The sequence below is a fragment of the Rhea americana genome, unplaced genomic scaffold (assembly GCF_003343005.1).
Source record: "Rhea americana isolate MKP2758 unplaced genomic scaffold, rheAme1 scaffold_182, whole genome shotgun sequence".
Taxonomy (NCBI): Eukaryota; Metazoa; Chordata; class Aves; order Rheiformes; family Rheidae; genus Rhea; species Rhea americana.
Genome location: NW_028185950.1, coordinates 184,892 through 198,973, shown reverse-complemented (window position 1 = coordinate 198,973; position 14,082 = coordinate 184,892). Strand labels below are relative to the sequence as shown.

Below are 14,082 nucleotides of genomic sequence, written 5' to 3'. Positions count from 1 at the left end.
ACAAATCAGCMATTTTATTTTAAGCTGACAGACAGATGTCCTGAAAATGTACCTCCCCTCCAGGGCCTGCTGGTGTTGCCTGAGTCCCACTTGGCAATTTCTTTTCATCACCTCCAGCCTCTGCTGCATGAGATCAGTTCAGCACTTTGAGGAGAAAAGCCAGGAGAATGACATATTGGAGCAGCTCTCACATCAGCCAAGCCCTCTCAACCCCAAGGACACACGGGTGCTCTCCCTTCTGTTCCACATACTATAAAGAAAAAAGGACAATATTCTGCAACATTTGTGCTTTTGATCTCATTAAAACCCCACCAGCATTCCCTTTTACAAAGTCATTCATGTTTCATATAGCAGTGACACACTGGAGATGCCCTAGTGAAAATTACTTTATTTTACTTCTTTTTTTATAATCACTCCTTACAGCTTGAGAAATGAGGTTCTTTAAAATGTTACAATCTCAGGAATGCACCCAATTACAATGCTGTGAGCTCTACAAATATAAGTCTCTAAGTTCTTATGGCAATTCTTAAGGCAGAATTATTACTAATTTTTAAAGTAACACCAGTTGCTCAAACAAAGTAATAARTTGCAGTATCTGCCATATAACACTGTGACACCCTCCAAGAACCTGAGAGAACACATCTGAGAGATGTGGATATCAGTAAAAAAGAGGCAAGCACAGCTCTGCTTTAGACACCTCATACAAAGCCTCGGATTTTATCATTTAACCACAACCAAACACATTTGATCTGTGCTCCTGGAGTTTAATGGGAAAACAAAAATGCTCGAGTATGACTACATTTTCTTCTTATCACCACCTGACACCTCTGCATCTAAATTCAAGCTTCTACTTCCAYGGCTAGCCCGTGGCTTGGTCAGATCCTTGTCCAGCACTTGACGCAGTTCCTGAAGATGTTTTGTGCTTTAGCTGGAACRTGTTGTCCAAAGGTACAGCAGATGGAAGAAACAGGAGAGCACTGCACTGCTTGCTGCCCTCCCGAATTGCAGGTCCATTCACCCCAAAATGCTGGCTCCACACAGGAGCGGAGGAGGAGAGTTCACAGGACCTTTCCTGCCTGGGCTGGCTGCAGAGACTCTGGCAGAGACATAGGAAGAAGCCAGCAGGGAAACAGTAAAGTTTTCAGCCTTCAGTCATTCAGAAATTGAATACACAGTTTGACTTCAGAGGCATTTTCCCAGTACACTCAGTTGAGGATCTGCCCTTGGTATTTTCAAACTGGTTCCTTGTTAGCGAGAGCACACACTGCAGCTGCAGCCCTTAACCACTCTGGATGTGTCCTAAACAAAAAGGCGAAGGCTGCTGGGATGTGGAAGGGCCGATTTTCACAACAGTAAACAACCCACCCCCCGCTCATTAAAATCCAATTTACAGTACCTCCAAACAACAGAATGCAATGCCAGACCCAATGTCTTTGAYGGAAACATCTGGAGACATGTCATTTCACAGAAACATCTGGAAATGTATCATTTGATCTTGTGCAGAGATACTGCCTTTCCAGAAGAAAAGTGTTTTTTTTTTTTCTTTTTTGTATAAAACAAATGACCAGGGCAGGATTCAATGTTCATTTACATCAGATTAATTGCTCTATCACAGTCAGCAATGATGCAGTTTACTTGCACAGGTGGAATGAAGGAACTGGATGACAACAGCTGTTTCTCAACCAAAAATGGAAAACGCAGGTGGCATTCACTTTGAGATGCAACAGAGTGTCACATCCTAACACCTTCTGCGCTTCCCTTAAGCCAGGCTGGAAGATGGTCAGAGCACTTGCATTTTTACCTTACTCTCAACCATTTCAGAATGCAGCAGACTGAGAAGTTCTTCTCAAACTGGGAGCGTGCCTTTTGAGGAAGTGTATTAACCACATGCCAGTCTGCCCAAGGACTCCAATTTCAAGCCACAGCCATCTTCACGCTGAAGGCCAGCTCCCCGCTGGCTCTCACCCAGCACACCCTCACAAGCCAACGTATCGGCACACACAGTTGGGAGTCTAATGCGACTCTAAGGAAATATGTTTTGTTCAGGGCTGCGGGGGGAGTGGAATAAAGCTACTCAGAAAGTATTCATTGCCAAAACCATGAAATTGGAGAATATTTGGCCAGATATCAGAAGCTGTACACAGTATTACTAGGGGTGTTATTACTTTTGTAATTTCCCAAGGTTTAGTTTATTGGTGACGAAGGGAAACGGTTTTTATAGCAATTGGCACAAGTGTTTAAAACACACAAATCTTTGTTATTGTCAGTACAACGATACATTCAGTAGGGCTCAGACTTCTAGATCTAGATTCATCTGTGGTTCCATCTGCATAGATCAAACTAGCACTAGATGTTAAACTTCCCTTCGCACTTATCCTTATGGATGCTGAACATTAAACTGCAGAGCTGGGCACAAACATATGCTGGGCTTTTTTTGCAACAGAGCACAGAAATAAAAGGAACAGCCCTTTCTCCAAATCCAGCGCCAAAGTCAAAGATCACAAATACTTCCTCCCTTATTACTCTGCCAGTTAGGGTAAATTGCTCACATGCACCATTTATGCAAGATAAAAAGCATCATAAATATTTTCATCTAAGAAGCACAAAAAATAGGAGGAAAAGGTTAAACAAAGGCTTTACCCTCCTTTTCAGTATCAAATGTTAGGAAATCTAGGTGAATAAATTTGATATCAGTGTCAGACTATCCAAATGGAAACCCAAATTCATCAGGCAGCTCAGAGTTCAGAGAACCCCTTATCAACATCAACACCCAGAGATGTCTTTTGTTTTGTTCTTTCGCTGGTATCTTATGTCCAAGGGATCAAAACCCATTTCTCTGGACCCAAATAATGCCCAGTGGGGAGTTTTGGCCATGTAATCTGCTGCTGTGAAAGTCTTTGATTCTCCGCTCCTTTCGCAGTCTCGCACCAGCTCCTGGAAGCGATCGTAATCGATCCAGGTCCACCACTCTCCATTGATCTTGAACTAGAAAAGAAAACAAATAYGTTGCTGTACCAGGGAGCAATGAAGAGTACCATATACCTAATTTATGCCCAGACAAGCTGCCGAAGTTGGGTGCATGTTATATTGGTTACCCAACTGTAGCCTTTTTTAATCTTCCAGCCACATTAAGATCTGAGGCAAAGCCATCCAGAAGCTAAGCTAACTGCAGAATACAAAAAARAAGAAACAACAAAAACAAACAAAAAAACAGAAAAAAAAAGAAAAAAAAAAAGAGAGAAACTTCAGGTGGACAATACCAGGAACTTACTGTTTCTAATCCACACTTAATCCACGAGGTTTGACAGAACACGCACAGACACAGGATGGCCATCTTCCTTAAAGCTCCTCATTTAGCAGTGCTATCTACCAGCAGGTAATCTTAATGAAAGTTTGATCGTTAGCTGCTTTGCCCGACCGTTCAAAGAGAGCATGTTCTGCTCCAAGTCTGACTACCATTTAGGTGCCACTTTGCCAGGACGAATACTTCCATATTGTATTCCAAAGCCCTTTCATACCTGAAAGACYTTGGTTTTGGGAGCTGAAAGAGCCCTAGAGGAGACCTGTAAATTAGGGAGCAATGCTCAGGTATTCCTCAATGAAAGGCACCTTTCCAAAATCACCCAAGGTCCTTGCTAGGAGTCTGTGATACCAACTCAAGGACAGGCAGAGCCTGGTGGAACGCTATGAGAGCACCAATGGAACCATGTGCTCGCAATAAACAGATTTAAGTGACYTTTTAAAGGGGCAAGAGGGCTGTGTTTAGGAGTGGGAAAAAAAGAGGAAAGTTTGACATGAATCCTCTTTTATTGTGGGAATTTTAAGAGTTGCTTATTTTGACACACTGGAGCTGAATTTGTCTAACAGACCTGCTCTGCTAATTTAGCAACAGCCTTGACTGACTCCTCAATTAGGATTTATCTGAACTAAGAGCTTATTACACACTTCATCCAAAAAAAGAGGGAAAACATACTGGTACTCTGTTTTTTCAGAACCTGATGGCTATGCATTTAAATGGCACTTGACTTTCTGCCCAAGAGCTAAAAGCTTTTTTGGTTGGAAGAACTGCTGATACCTGCAAAATTTTGAATTAAACATTGCTAATGTTAATCTACTGCTGCCTATGTAATTACAGCAAATTCTTGTGGGAGGAGTCCTCTGCACAGACARGAGATGTGAGACTGCAGAGTCATTAATAGCAGGCAATGATTCTCACCACAAATAAGCTCACTCAGTGCTCATTCCTAAAATGCTAATGTGGAGGCCATGCTTAAACAAGGCAATGCATCCATTCTGGTGCACGTGGCCAGTGAGTAAAGCAACATCAGAGGAGACCACACTATTGCCTGTAAAGCAGGCATGCCTCATGGAAAGGACCCAGGCTCAGGAGATCTGAACGTGCCTTTGCCTTTCAACGTGTTTGGAAGTGCTAGATGACTTTGGCTAAGTCAGCCAGCGCTSCTCCTGCTGTTTTAAGGTGCAAGACTAAGTCTCTGAGACTCAAAGCTTTTCAGCACAAGGACCATCCCCCACTAAGCCTACATACAGCTCCTAACACAAGGTCACAGTCTTTACCAGGACCTCTGGATGCTGATATAACCAGCAATAAATGTTGCAGGAAGGCAGTGGTGTTCAGGGGCAAACAGAGGCCTAGGTCTCATACCTGTYCTGTCCACATGTTCCTCCTCAGCTTCTCCTCTTTGCTCTTCCTCCCACTTTCTATCACCAGTGCTTACCTGGGAACATCGTGAGGCACAACCAACGACTACAAATACTAGGAAGACACACAAGTTCATACAATGCCTCATACATATCTTTGCCAAAATTTGGTTCACTAACACTGACCAGTATATGCTCACACAAGGCAAGGACAGATCCCTAGATTGACTTGAGGTGAACTAAGAAAAACAGCACATAAAGACCAAAGAAGTGGTTTAGACGCGAATTGAACTGAATAGGTAATTCAATAAATCCTGTTKTCTTGAAAACCACCAGGACATTCTTATCTTAAGAGGGGAGGGGGCGCTTGCAACAAGTCTTAAACCCTGTGGTCAGCAGTGGCTGAGTGATAACATAAAGTCCTAACAGATACTGCTGTCCCCAGGCTTCCAGACTAGGTGGAAGAAAGATATGGATTGCAATTGTTACCTGCAAGCCAAACGGCTGCCTAAGTATCAGCCTCTCTCGACTTTTAAAGCCAGAAACAGCGTGATAACAGTGTATTGTTACCAGCCGGAGATGCTTACAATTATTCCTAGRCAAACAAGCGCTGTTCAGATCACCGTACTACCAAGCGAATCAATAGCAATTCAGTTCCACTAGCAGTAAGTTTAACAGAGAACGTGTGGGTGAAGAAACAATCTCATGAATGGGCAAATGTAGATGTTTCCTCTCTTTTTTTGAAGTAAGCTGGTTTTTTCCTTTTTTTTTTTGATATCATGCTACGGCTGTATTTCATTGCGCTAGCAGTTCTTCCCTGAAGACAGTGACCTCTGACAAGGCTAACGGCAGAAGAGAATAGAAATGAAAATCTCCCACACCAGTCTCACATGGGCCACTTTGGTCACAAATATTACGGAGCATTTTTGGAAGCAGACGGTGCTTTTAAAAGCTCTGTGAGCCAAGCAATCTGACTCGTCCAATAAATGCTATCCCACACCTTCCTCCAAACTGGAAGGCACCGCATTAAAGGCAAATAAGCGAGACATTAGCCTGTTTCATACAAAACAATTGGACGAGAGAGTTGAGAACTGCTTGCGGCAAATGACACTGMGAATCATGGACCTGGGGTGCTACTCATGTGCCAAGCAAACCACGAGCAGCACTAAAACCAAGACCTTCTCAAAAAGCCCCCAGCAWCTAGAGTCAGGCAACAAACATCTCACAGCCCGTAAGAGGAAACGYAGAGCAGAGTAAGCGAGAAGTCAGMCAGCGTTTTGAAGCTGRCACATCTACGCACATCGCAGCTGGCAGAAACGCACAGCGCTCGCAGACACACAGGCTTTCGAGTTGTATTCCTAAGCGAGCAACTGGAGAAAAGGTGAAAAGCAAGGCACCTCTTCTGCCTCTTCCCTTCACTCCCCGGTGCTGCTGAGATAAAGCCTTCTGCGCGTTTTCCTCAGAATAAAAAAATGCTCCCTTTCTGGAGCTTTGATTTAATCACATCAAACAGCCGGGAAACATCACCTGGTCTCCTGGCTCCATCGGATCTCAACGACTTTTCAACTGGTGTTAGAGGTGGCAGCCAAGCCAACCTTTCAGGCTTGCAATAAATCACTTGCACTGCTTTGCGTGCATCCTAAACTTTGGCCAGATCATTTAAGCTAGATTTTAAGCTATTTGACTTCCTATGAACATGCAGCTCCTGAGGCAACGGAGCTACTAATGTTGATAGCCGTCTGCTGCAGACTAATAGAACAATACCGTTCCCACAAGAACAACCAAAAGAAAGCTGCCTGGAATATGTTGCTGAAGCAGATTAAATAATATTAAGTATTTTTAGTGTTGCAATAGCGCAATAATAAAATATGAAGAAATGGGAGCCATCCTTTCGGTGTGTCACGGAAACCAATTATTTCCACTAAGGAATAAAAATCAGAGAAACATAGGGCAGGGGAAAACAGTTTATATTGCCCACATAGATTTACAGATGGGATTTTAACAATTTTATGATTATTCCACAGAAAATGAAAGATTTAAGACTTAAAATAGTTTCACAGCATCCATATAAAAGGCAAGCTGATGCTAAACATCAATGTTATTTCAAAGACTAATGCAGTTTGGCTTTTTTATTGAATTTTTCACTACCTAGTTAAGTCTTTTACGGTGATAAATACATCAACAAAAGACAAATGGCTGAAAGCCTCCCCTTGTTTTTTTTCTAAGTTAGCATCATGAAAAAGAAAAAAAAGCAATAAAACTCCACCAGTCAACTCTAAAGCCAGGCAGCGTTGGGTGGAAGGACAAACTCATCCTCTCCTGAGGATTTCCTTCCMCCAGCAGGATCGTGCAGGAGCCACCCGGGCCTCTCCCTTGGGCATCGCCGTCCCGCCGCGGACCACTCGGCGCAGGTGCCCTGCGTCAGCACGGCTGAGGGATGCGCAAGGCAGGGCGGCGGCGAGGCCGCTCGAGGCCACGCGGCCGCAGCGCCCGCCGAGCTCGGAACGAAGGAGACCTGCTGCGGTCTCATGAAAACGGTGCAAAAGGACACGACGTCCGCCTGGAGGCTTGTTTTCCACGGAAAGAGGCGGTCTCTCCAAGAGCGGGTCTTGGAAGGAAAACAAACCCTGCAATGATGAGCAGGAACCAGGATTAAACTGGGGACCCCAAGATACCTGGGAGCATCAGCAGACACCTCCTTTTTCTCTTTTCATTTACAACASTGGATACCAATCGGCAGTGACTTTACATGATCTTTTGCAGTACGTTCACAGCTGTTTAGACTCTACACAGAGAAGCTTCTCACCACAGAAAGCCATCAACATTAACAAAGGAGAGAAATTAAGAGCCAAGCTATGCATTTCTTATCAACTTATTTACATAAATACTTTTTTGTGACGATTTACACATATGCTGGGGGCAATATAGTAGTGCTATACAGTACCTTCCCCACAGGCAAGTGTAATTGCAGAGCAATAAATGTGGGGTTTCTATGAAGGGATAAAATATGGAAGAGAAAAATGCTGAAAAATGGAAGTCAGCCAAAAATCAATTAGTTTGTCCTAAGAAGGATAATGTTGTATTCTCTTCAGTGAAATACAGGCTGAAATGAGAAAGCCTCTCTCTGCCCTTCGACTCTGGTCTTTCTTTACAAACAAAACCTTTATTTCCAGGAAAGGAGTAAGTAGTACAGGCAAAATAAAGAAAATATCTCAGAGCAGCGCAGCGGAGGCTGCTGCGGTCCCGCGGCCGACTTTGCTCTTGCAGAGCTCGTCTCGAGCCAGGAGGACACGCTCTGTGCCGGGAGGAGAGAGGAGCCCTCGCAACCCGCGGGGGCTGCCGGGGAGGCCGAGCTGGAGGGGCCGCGGGATACGGGAACCTCTCCGTCAGCTGCGCTGCAACGCGGCATTAATATCCCCAAATGAGGCAAATGCAGCGATCCAGCAAAACACTGAGCAGCGGCAGGAAGAGCAGAGGAGGAAGAAGCGGGGTGTCAGGTCTTACAAGGGTTGCTAAAACTACAGGGTTTTTTTTTTTTACGCAGAAGATTCAAGAGTCCAACAAACGGATTTTTCCCCAGGCACTCACAGCGCTTAATGGTTAAATACAGCGCGTAGTTTTAAAGACCACATAAAAATCAATCAGCCGTAAGCAGGGAGAACGGTGCATGCTTCGCTGACACGGATGCAGCCGTTCTGAAACTCTTCTAGCACCATGCAGCAGGGAACCATCTGAACTGGCAGGCATCCCATGGATCCTCTAACAGTTTTTTAGTTATAACTTCCAGCATTTTAAAGCCTGGCTTGGGCAAATTTTTCAAACATTTATTTTGGTTTACACATAGCACGAGACATTAAAAGAGCACTTTGCAAAAGCAAGCAAAGCAACGGAACTTTTCTAAGCCCAGCAGRTCCAACACTACTACTACTTTTTTTTTTCATTTTTCTAGTCCATACTTGTATCTCCCATCCCAAAAAATARATTAAAACCAATTCCTGGCCCTGCTCTCAGACATTCAGAACCGATTAGGTCTTCTGCCCACACGGGCGTTAAAAAGCCCAGCCAAGCAACACAAACCGAYGGCTTACAAAGCGGCCTCCCGCGTGCGCTGCACTTCTCCCCCGTCACCTTCCGTCTCGCGAAGCGGCTCGAAGGGACAGCGAGCGCCTCCAGACAGCGCCGTCTTCGCGTCCCCTTCTTGGCAGGCCGCCGGGAAACCACCCTGTGCTAACAGCCGAGCTGCTGTTCACRGTTTTGGGGACCTGGTGCTGCAGGATGCGCTTCAGGGCTGTGGCCACGGTTTTGCAAGGGCCACGGTTTCCAAAAGTGGCAAAATCTTTTTATACACAAATAGATTTTTTTTTAAAGGAAGTAATGCATTCAGAGCTYGCAAATTTTACAGTCCTTGCACTGTCCCAGGATTTAAAAACAAATAGGGATAAAAAAGAACCACTACTAAGCTCATTTATATTCTTTCTTGAGAACACCACAAAAATTATCCTTAATTATCTCTAGAGAAGCAGCCAGGATATCCTCAGTCTGGTTTTTAGTGGCTTTCCTTTAAACTGTTTCACTGCTGAGCTTAAACATATTCTTTTCTTATTAAAAAAAAAATGCTCYGTTCTTGGAGACGGAATGTGGCTGTGCACACAGGCCTTACAGAGACCCTTCTTTTAATTCTATACTTCCATATTTAYGCTCTCGAAACTCAAAAATACACCTGTGCGCTCCCAAGTATCCCTGCAGATACATCCAGCTGTGAAGGTCACGCATCTCAGATGAGGTGAGTCCACTGCCCACAGGGTCAGTGAGGACCGCTCGTTCCACAGAGGCACACTGAAGTGCTTTACATGAAGAGTATTTGGAGAAAAGAATATCTAGACTGGAAATACCACTCTCCTTAGTGCCCTTGGCAGTAGGTGGAATGACTCAGCAGCATCAAAACAGGGCAAATTCCTTCAAAATCTACAGTGATACCTATCTCAAAACAGAAACCTGAATCTGTCTTGGCTACTATTTAAGCTGGCCACCACTGGCCACATGGCAGTACAGAGGTTCAGTCCTGTTTTCTACTACATTTTTATTAATGCCAAAGAGATGAGCTGCTGAGACCACTGTTAGGGCATCCGAGCTTGTTGTAGAACCTCGGTCCTAAAGAAGCAGCACAAAACTTGCAGAGCATCTCTCTGYGGACCAGATTCCCACATCCAGTGCAGTAACGTGCACATCTGGATTTTCTATAACAGACACAGAGAAGAGAGTCGTGAACTGTCTAGACAGTGCAGCTGCGTTCTTACAGGCAGAAGGAATTCAAATATCACAGCAACAGGGGCGGTGCRCAAAGCTGGGATGGGGAATTCATCTGACGCTGGTCATGGCTCACTTGCAAGTCTTTTCACCTTCACAATTTCTCTTCTGAAAAATAAAATCACATCTTCCCTCTCCACTGTGCTTCTCAAGGTTGCTTAACTTGGAAATCTTTAAGAACGCTGGTGCCTGATACTGGAGATGCATGAACCTGATATAGAAGACATGCAGGTACAGAATAATGCTACATGAAATGTGCTATTTAGGAATTATTTACCACTTTCTATTTGCAATACAGTAGCTGAAAGGCTTTGTAGCACTGATCTCCACTATTCTGCCCAGAAAAACATCTGACATCAGAAAGACGACTGGAAAAATGATCAAGAAGACTTCAGTCCTGAGTTCCTCAATTTAAAACTGCAGACAGCTAATCATTTCAATAAATAAAACAGCTTTTATAATTTCACACAAGGTATATTAAACAGATCACATATAATGGGAGTGCAAAGCACTTGCATTATGCAATTGCTATGACTAGTTTCGCCACCTGCCAATGGAAAGCTCTCCAAGTCATACAAATTCATTAAATTATTACACACAGTTCCTCATCTAATTAAGGCTCACAATTATTTAAGGCTCAACAGTGAAAGCGAGCGAACTGGAGTCGTTCAGGAAAAAAAGGAAGAAATATGAGAAATAAATTAATCCTAACAGGATCCTATCTTCTGCTAAAAGCTAAAAATCTTTTCCTTTTAATTTCCAATTGTGACTCAAGGCTTTAAGGGGAAGAAATTATGACTAAGCTAGTTACTAAGATATAAATTTGTGCAATGGAAGGTTAAAACAATCTAACAGGGTACCAGGCATGCAGAGCGAGAGTTTCACTACATCCTATGTCCTTGGGCGCTAAATGAAAGTCTGTGTATTGKCACTCCATGATGGGAACAACATGGCCCTAAACTGCTCCACAACTTATAAAGCAGGATTGACAAACAGTTACCAATCACAAATTTTTCCATCTAATTTTAGATGGAAACAACAAGGTAGCTTTGTTGTTATATACGTGATTTAAATAAAAAGCTCCTTAGCAATCAGGCATGTTAAAGTAGATGAAACATCTTTCAAAGCTGACAACTAAAATGCTTAGAAATGGAATTTGCTGTTGTATTTTCTGAGAGTGAAACAAAAAAACTCAACCCCAAGTCGAGGCAAACCAACCTGACTCTTGCAATGYTGGGCTTGCATCACCCCTCACTAGTAGTATATTGCCCTTTACACATGGGATCCTTCCTCTGTAACTCATTAGCTTCTATTTATTAAATCTAATCTTGTGTGAATTATACTAAATAAAAGATTCATTATTGCAGACTTTTTTTTTAATCCTTACCAGCTTCAGAACAGAACAACTCATCTGCCAATTAAGACAGGGTTACATCCAGACAGTTTTAATTCTGATGGATGAAAAATGGATTACTTCAGCATAACTGTGATCTTCTTTTAATAACTAACAGATCAAGCACAGCAGAGCCACCTTCCTATTTAGAAAGTAACAATGAAAAAAAATCATCCAAAACCACAATATTTCATACTCTTGCCTGCAATAACACTGTATTTCAGATATTCAAATACTTTGCCCTCAGATGGGGAGTAGCTCCATTCCCTGTGTCTACTGCAAGCACTGGGGTGTTGCACCTTCTTGGTAACTTCCTGCACAAAAACAGCAAACCAAGCTGTTYTTCCTCTTGTATTATAACTCTACCACAGTTATGGGGTAACCCAGAGGTAGTGTTACACCTAGTAAGCAGAGAACATAATTCAAAATCTGGRTCTTGGATGCTGGATCACAGGGACAGCTTATACTCTCCAAATGATTTGCGAAACAGGAAGGAAATAAAACGTGATGGACTATTTTTCTCTAATATAACCCTTGTTAGTCAATCTGCAGCTGGTATTTAAGTGCTTCCTTTTCCTCCCTAAATATAGATGAAATGCTCAGCATGGAACAACTTCAGTGTCTTTCATCCAACCTCTCGAGCCTTCAGCAAGCACCGTCAGGATGCGTGTCAAGGCCTTGCCTTCCATCTCAGTCCCCAAGGCATACAAACAGGTAGCGCTAGAAAGCCTACCGGAAAGGAAAAGGACGATTCCCTCTTTGCTGGAAGCCCTTTCTTTTTCAACTGATGGACAGTGATGAACACCTTTGGCCAGGTACCATCTTTCCCCATCCATTTGGATTCAAAACAACCTCATCTGCCTTGGGTGCCAAACAGCTCAGTACCACATCTTTCTGAGCAACGACAAAAACCATACAAATAGGCAAATGCCAGACAGCTCTTGGCTGAGGGGAGTCTTCCTCTCGTCTCCTCCAGGAAAGTCATGCYCTTAAAAATATTACTTTTCTCCAACTAGTCTTCAATACTGTGAAAGGAAGGAAACCTCATCGACGGCAGGGCTGTGTGGCTGTTGGACCATACCCTCCTGCATGTGGCCTCAGAGAGGAAGGAAAACAAAGTCTCACCAACCGAATGATTACAGAGTTTCCTAAAAGCAGCCGACTGGTTTCATTTTACAGCTTGTCCTCTGAGGGCAGAGGAAGCCTCCTGTGCTGCCACTGTATGTCTACTGCAACCCTACAGCACTGGAGAACACAAAACCTAATCCAGACAGCATCCAATTGGGAAATAACATGAGAGAAAAGACAAGGGAGGTGCGGGACACAATTACTGTGTCTTGGTCAAGCAATCCTAAAGAACACTTGGATGGAGGGTACTCACTCAGACCTTCTTGTAAAAGGCATGTGTATCTGTTTATTAAGGCAAAAAGGACCACTACAGCAACTTTTGTGAGCTTGTGGCGACACCAGTCATTCATTCCACACTCTKATAAGACATCCACGTAACAGCATAGAAGGATGGGATTTCAAGCCTATTCACTGTACCAAAGTTTGCCTAATTGACATGGAAATCAAACCCAGCATCACAGGAGAAAGTCAGCGGTGCTTCTATCTACTAGCAAACAGGCTAAGGACATGAAACAGTAGCAGAACACAACACAAACYGCACTAACAAGCAACTCATCATGGTAAAGCAACAGGGGCTGGAATGCAACGYCCTCACGAAAGCGAGCTAGATATTTAAGTCAACATAATAGAAGATAATTGGCAGGCAAGCACTTCAACACAACAGAGAGTGAGGTAAGCATAGGTGTACAGCAAATACAACAAAGAGAAGCAGAGGGTTTTAGTCTAGAAATTACTGGGTTGCTCACTCTCATTCAAAAAAAAATGCTGCAAGGCACCTGCAGCAACTTTCTCCCTTATTAGCCACTTGTTCTGATCATCTCAAGGATACATTCATTGTTACAGCCCAAGGAAAACCATCTCTCTCTGAAAAAGGTTACTGGAATTATTGTTAAATTATAAAGTTGTTGCTATCTCAGTATCTCGGCTAATTAATTCAAAAGCACCGTAATAAATTCAATTTTTGTACTTCAGTATTTATAGCATTTGTTACAAAGCAAATATAATTACTCAGAAATTTAGTGTCATTGCTAAAGAAAAAAAAAATCAAAGAGGATGTAGCCAAAATACACTAGCACCTCTCAGRGAGAGGTGAAGATCAGCTTGCAAAAAGGAGACTAGAAAGTCAGGAGAGAGACACAGAAGAAACAAGCCGGATCAGCCCTCACACACATGGGAGCACAGAACAACCTAACACAGTGTTGCATCCAAGGGTCACTATCCATGGTTGCACACTGTGGCCGTGGGGCTCAGGAGATCTTTAAGAAGCTGACACCCAGTCTCAAAAAAGCAGAAATACCAGCAGCTAACGGGTTTCAGGCCAGAGTGGGTGAGACACAAGACTTCTGTGGATTATTTTTCAGGGCTCTGGGAAGGGTAACTGTGGAAAATAAACATTTTGATAGGAAGCTTAAATTTATTAGGCTTTTTAAGGTCATGCTGGATAAGGCAGTTCTGAAAGTCAGAGTCAAGGCTCATTGAGAAAAGGGGAAGTCTTTCTATTTATTTTTGACATTCGCTAAGTCTCACAGGGAGCATTTTCAAAAGCTCCTAGTGTTCAATTTTAGAAATAAATTCTGACACCAGGAACCTACTTC

General features: G+C 43.2%; 1 protein-coding gene across 2 annotated transcripts in view; it reads right to left on the bottom strand.

The window, feature by feature from the left end:
- Window positions 1–368: 368 nt before the first annotated feature.
- The window catches only part of LOC146597493 (S-adenosyl-L-methionine-dependent tRNA 4-demethylwyosine synthase TYW1-like), a 114,416-nt gene continuing 100,702 nt past the window's right edge, over window positions 369–14,082 (bottom strand). The window contains exon 16 of one of the 2 annotated variants that reach the window (XM_085302014.1): window positions 369–2,985. In XM_085302014.1, the coding sequence (XP_085158140.1) occupies window positions 2,764–2,985 (222 nt within the window). In that variant the 3' untranslated portion in view covers window positions 369–2,763. Of the gene's footprint in view, window positions 2,986–6,459; window positions 7,287–14,082 lie in introns of those variants that run through there. The other variant, XM_085302013.1, reaches the window with a different exon arrangement.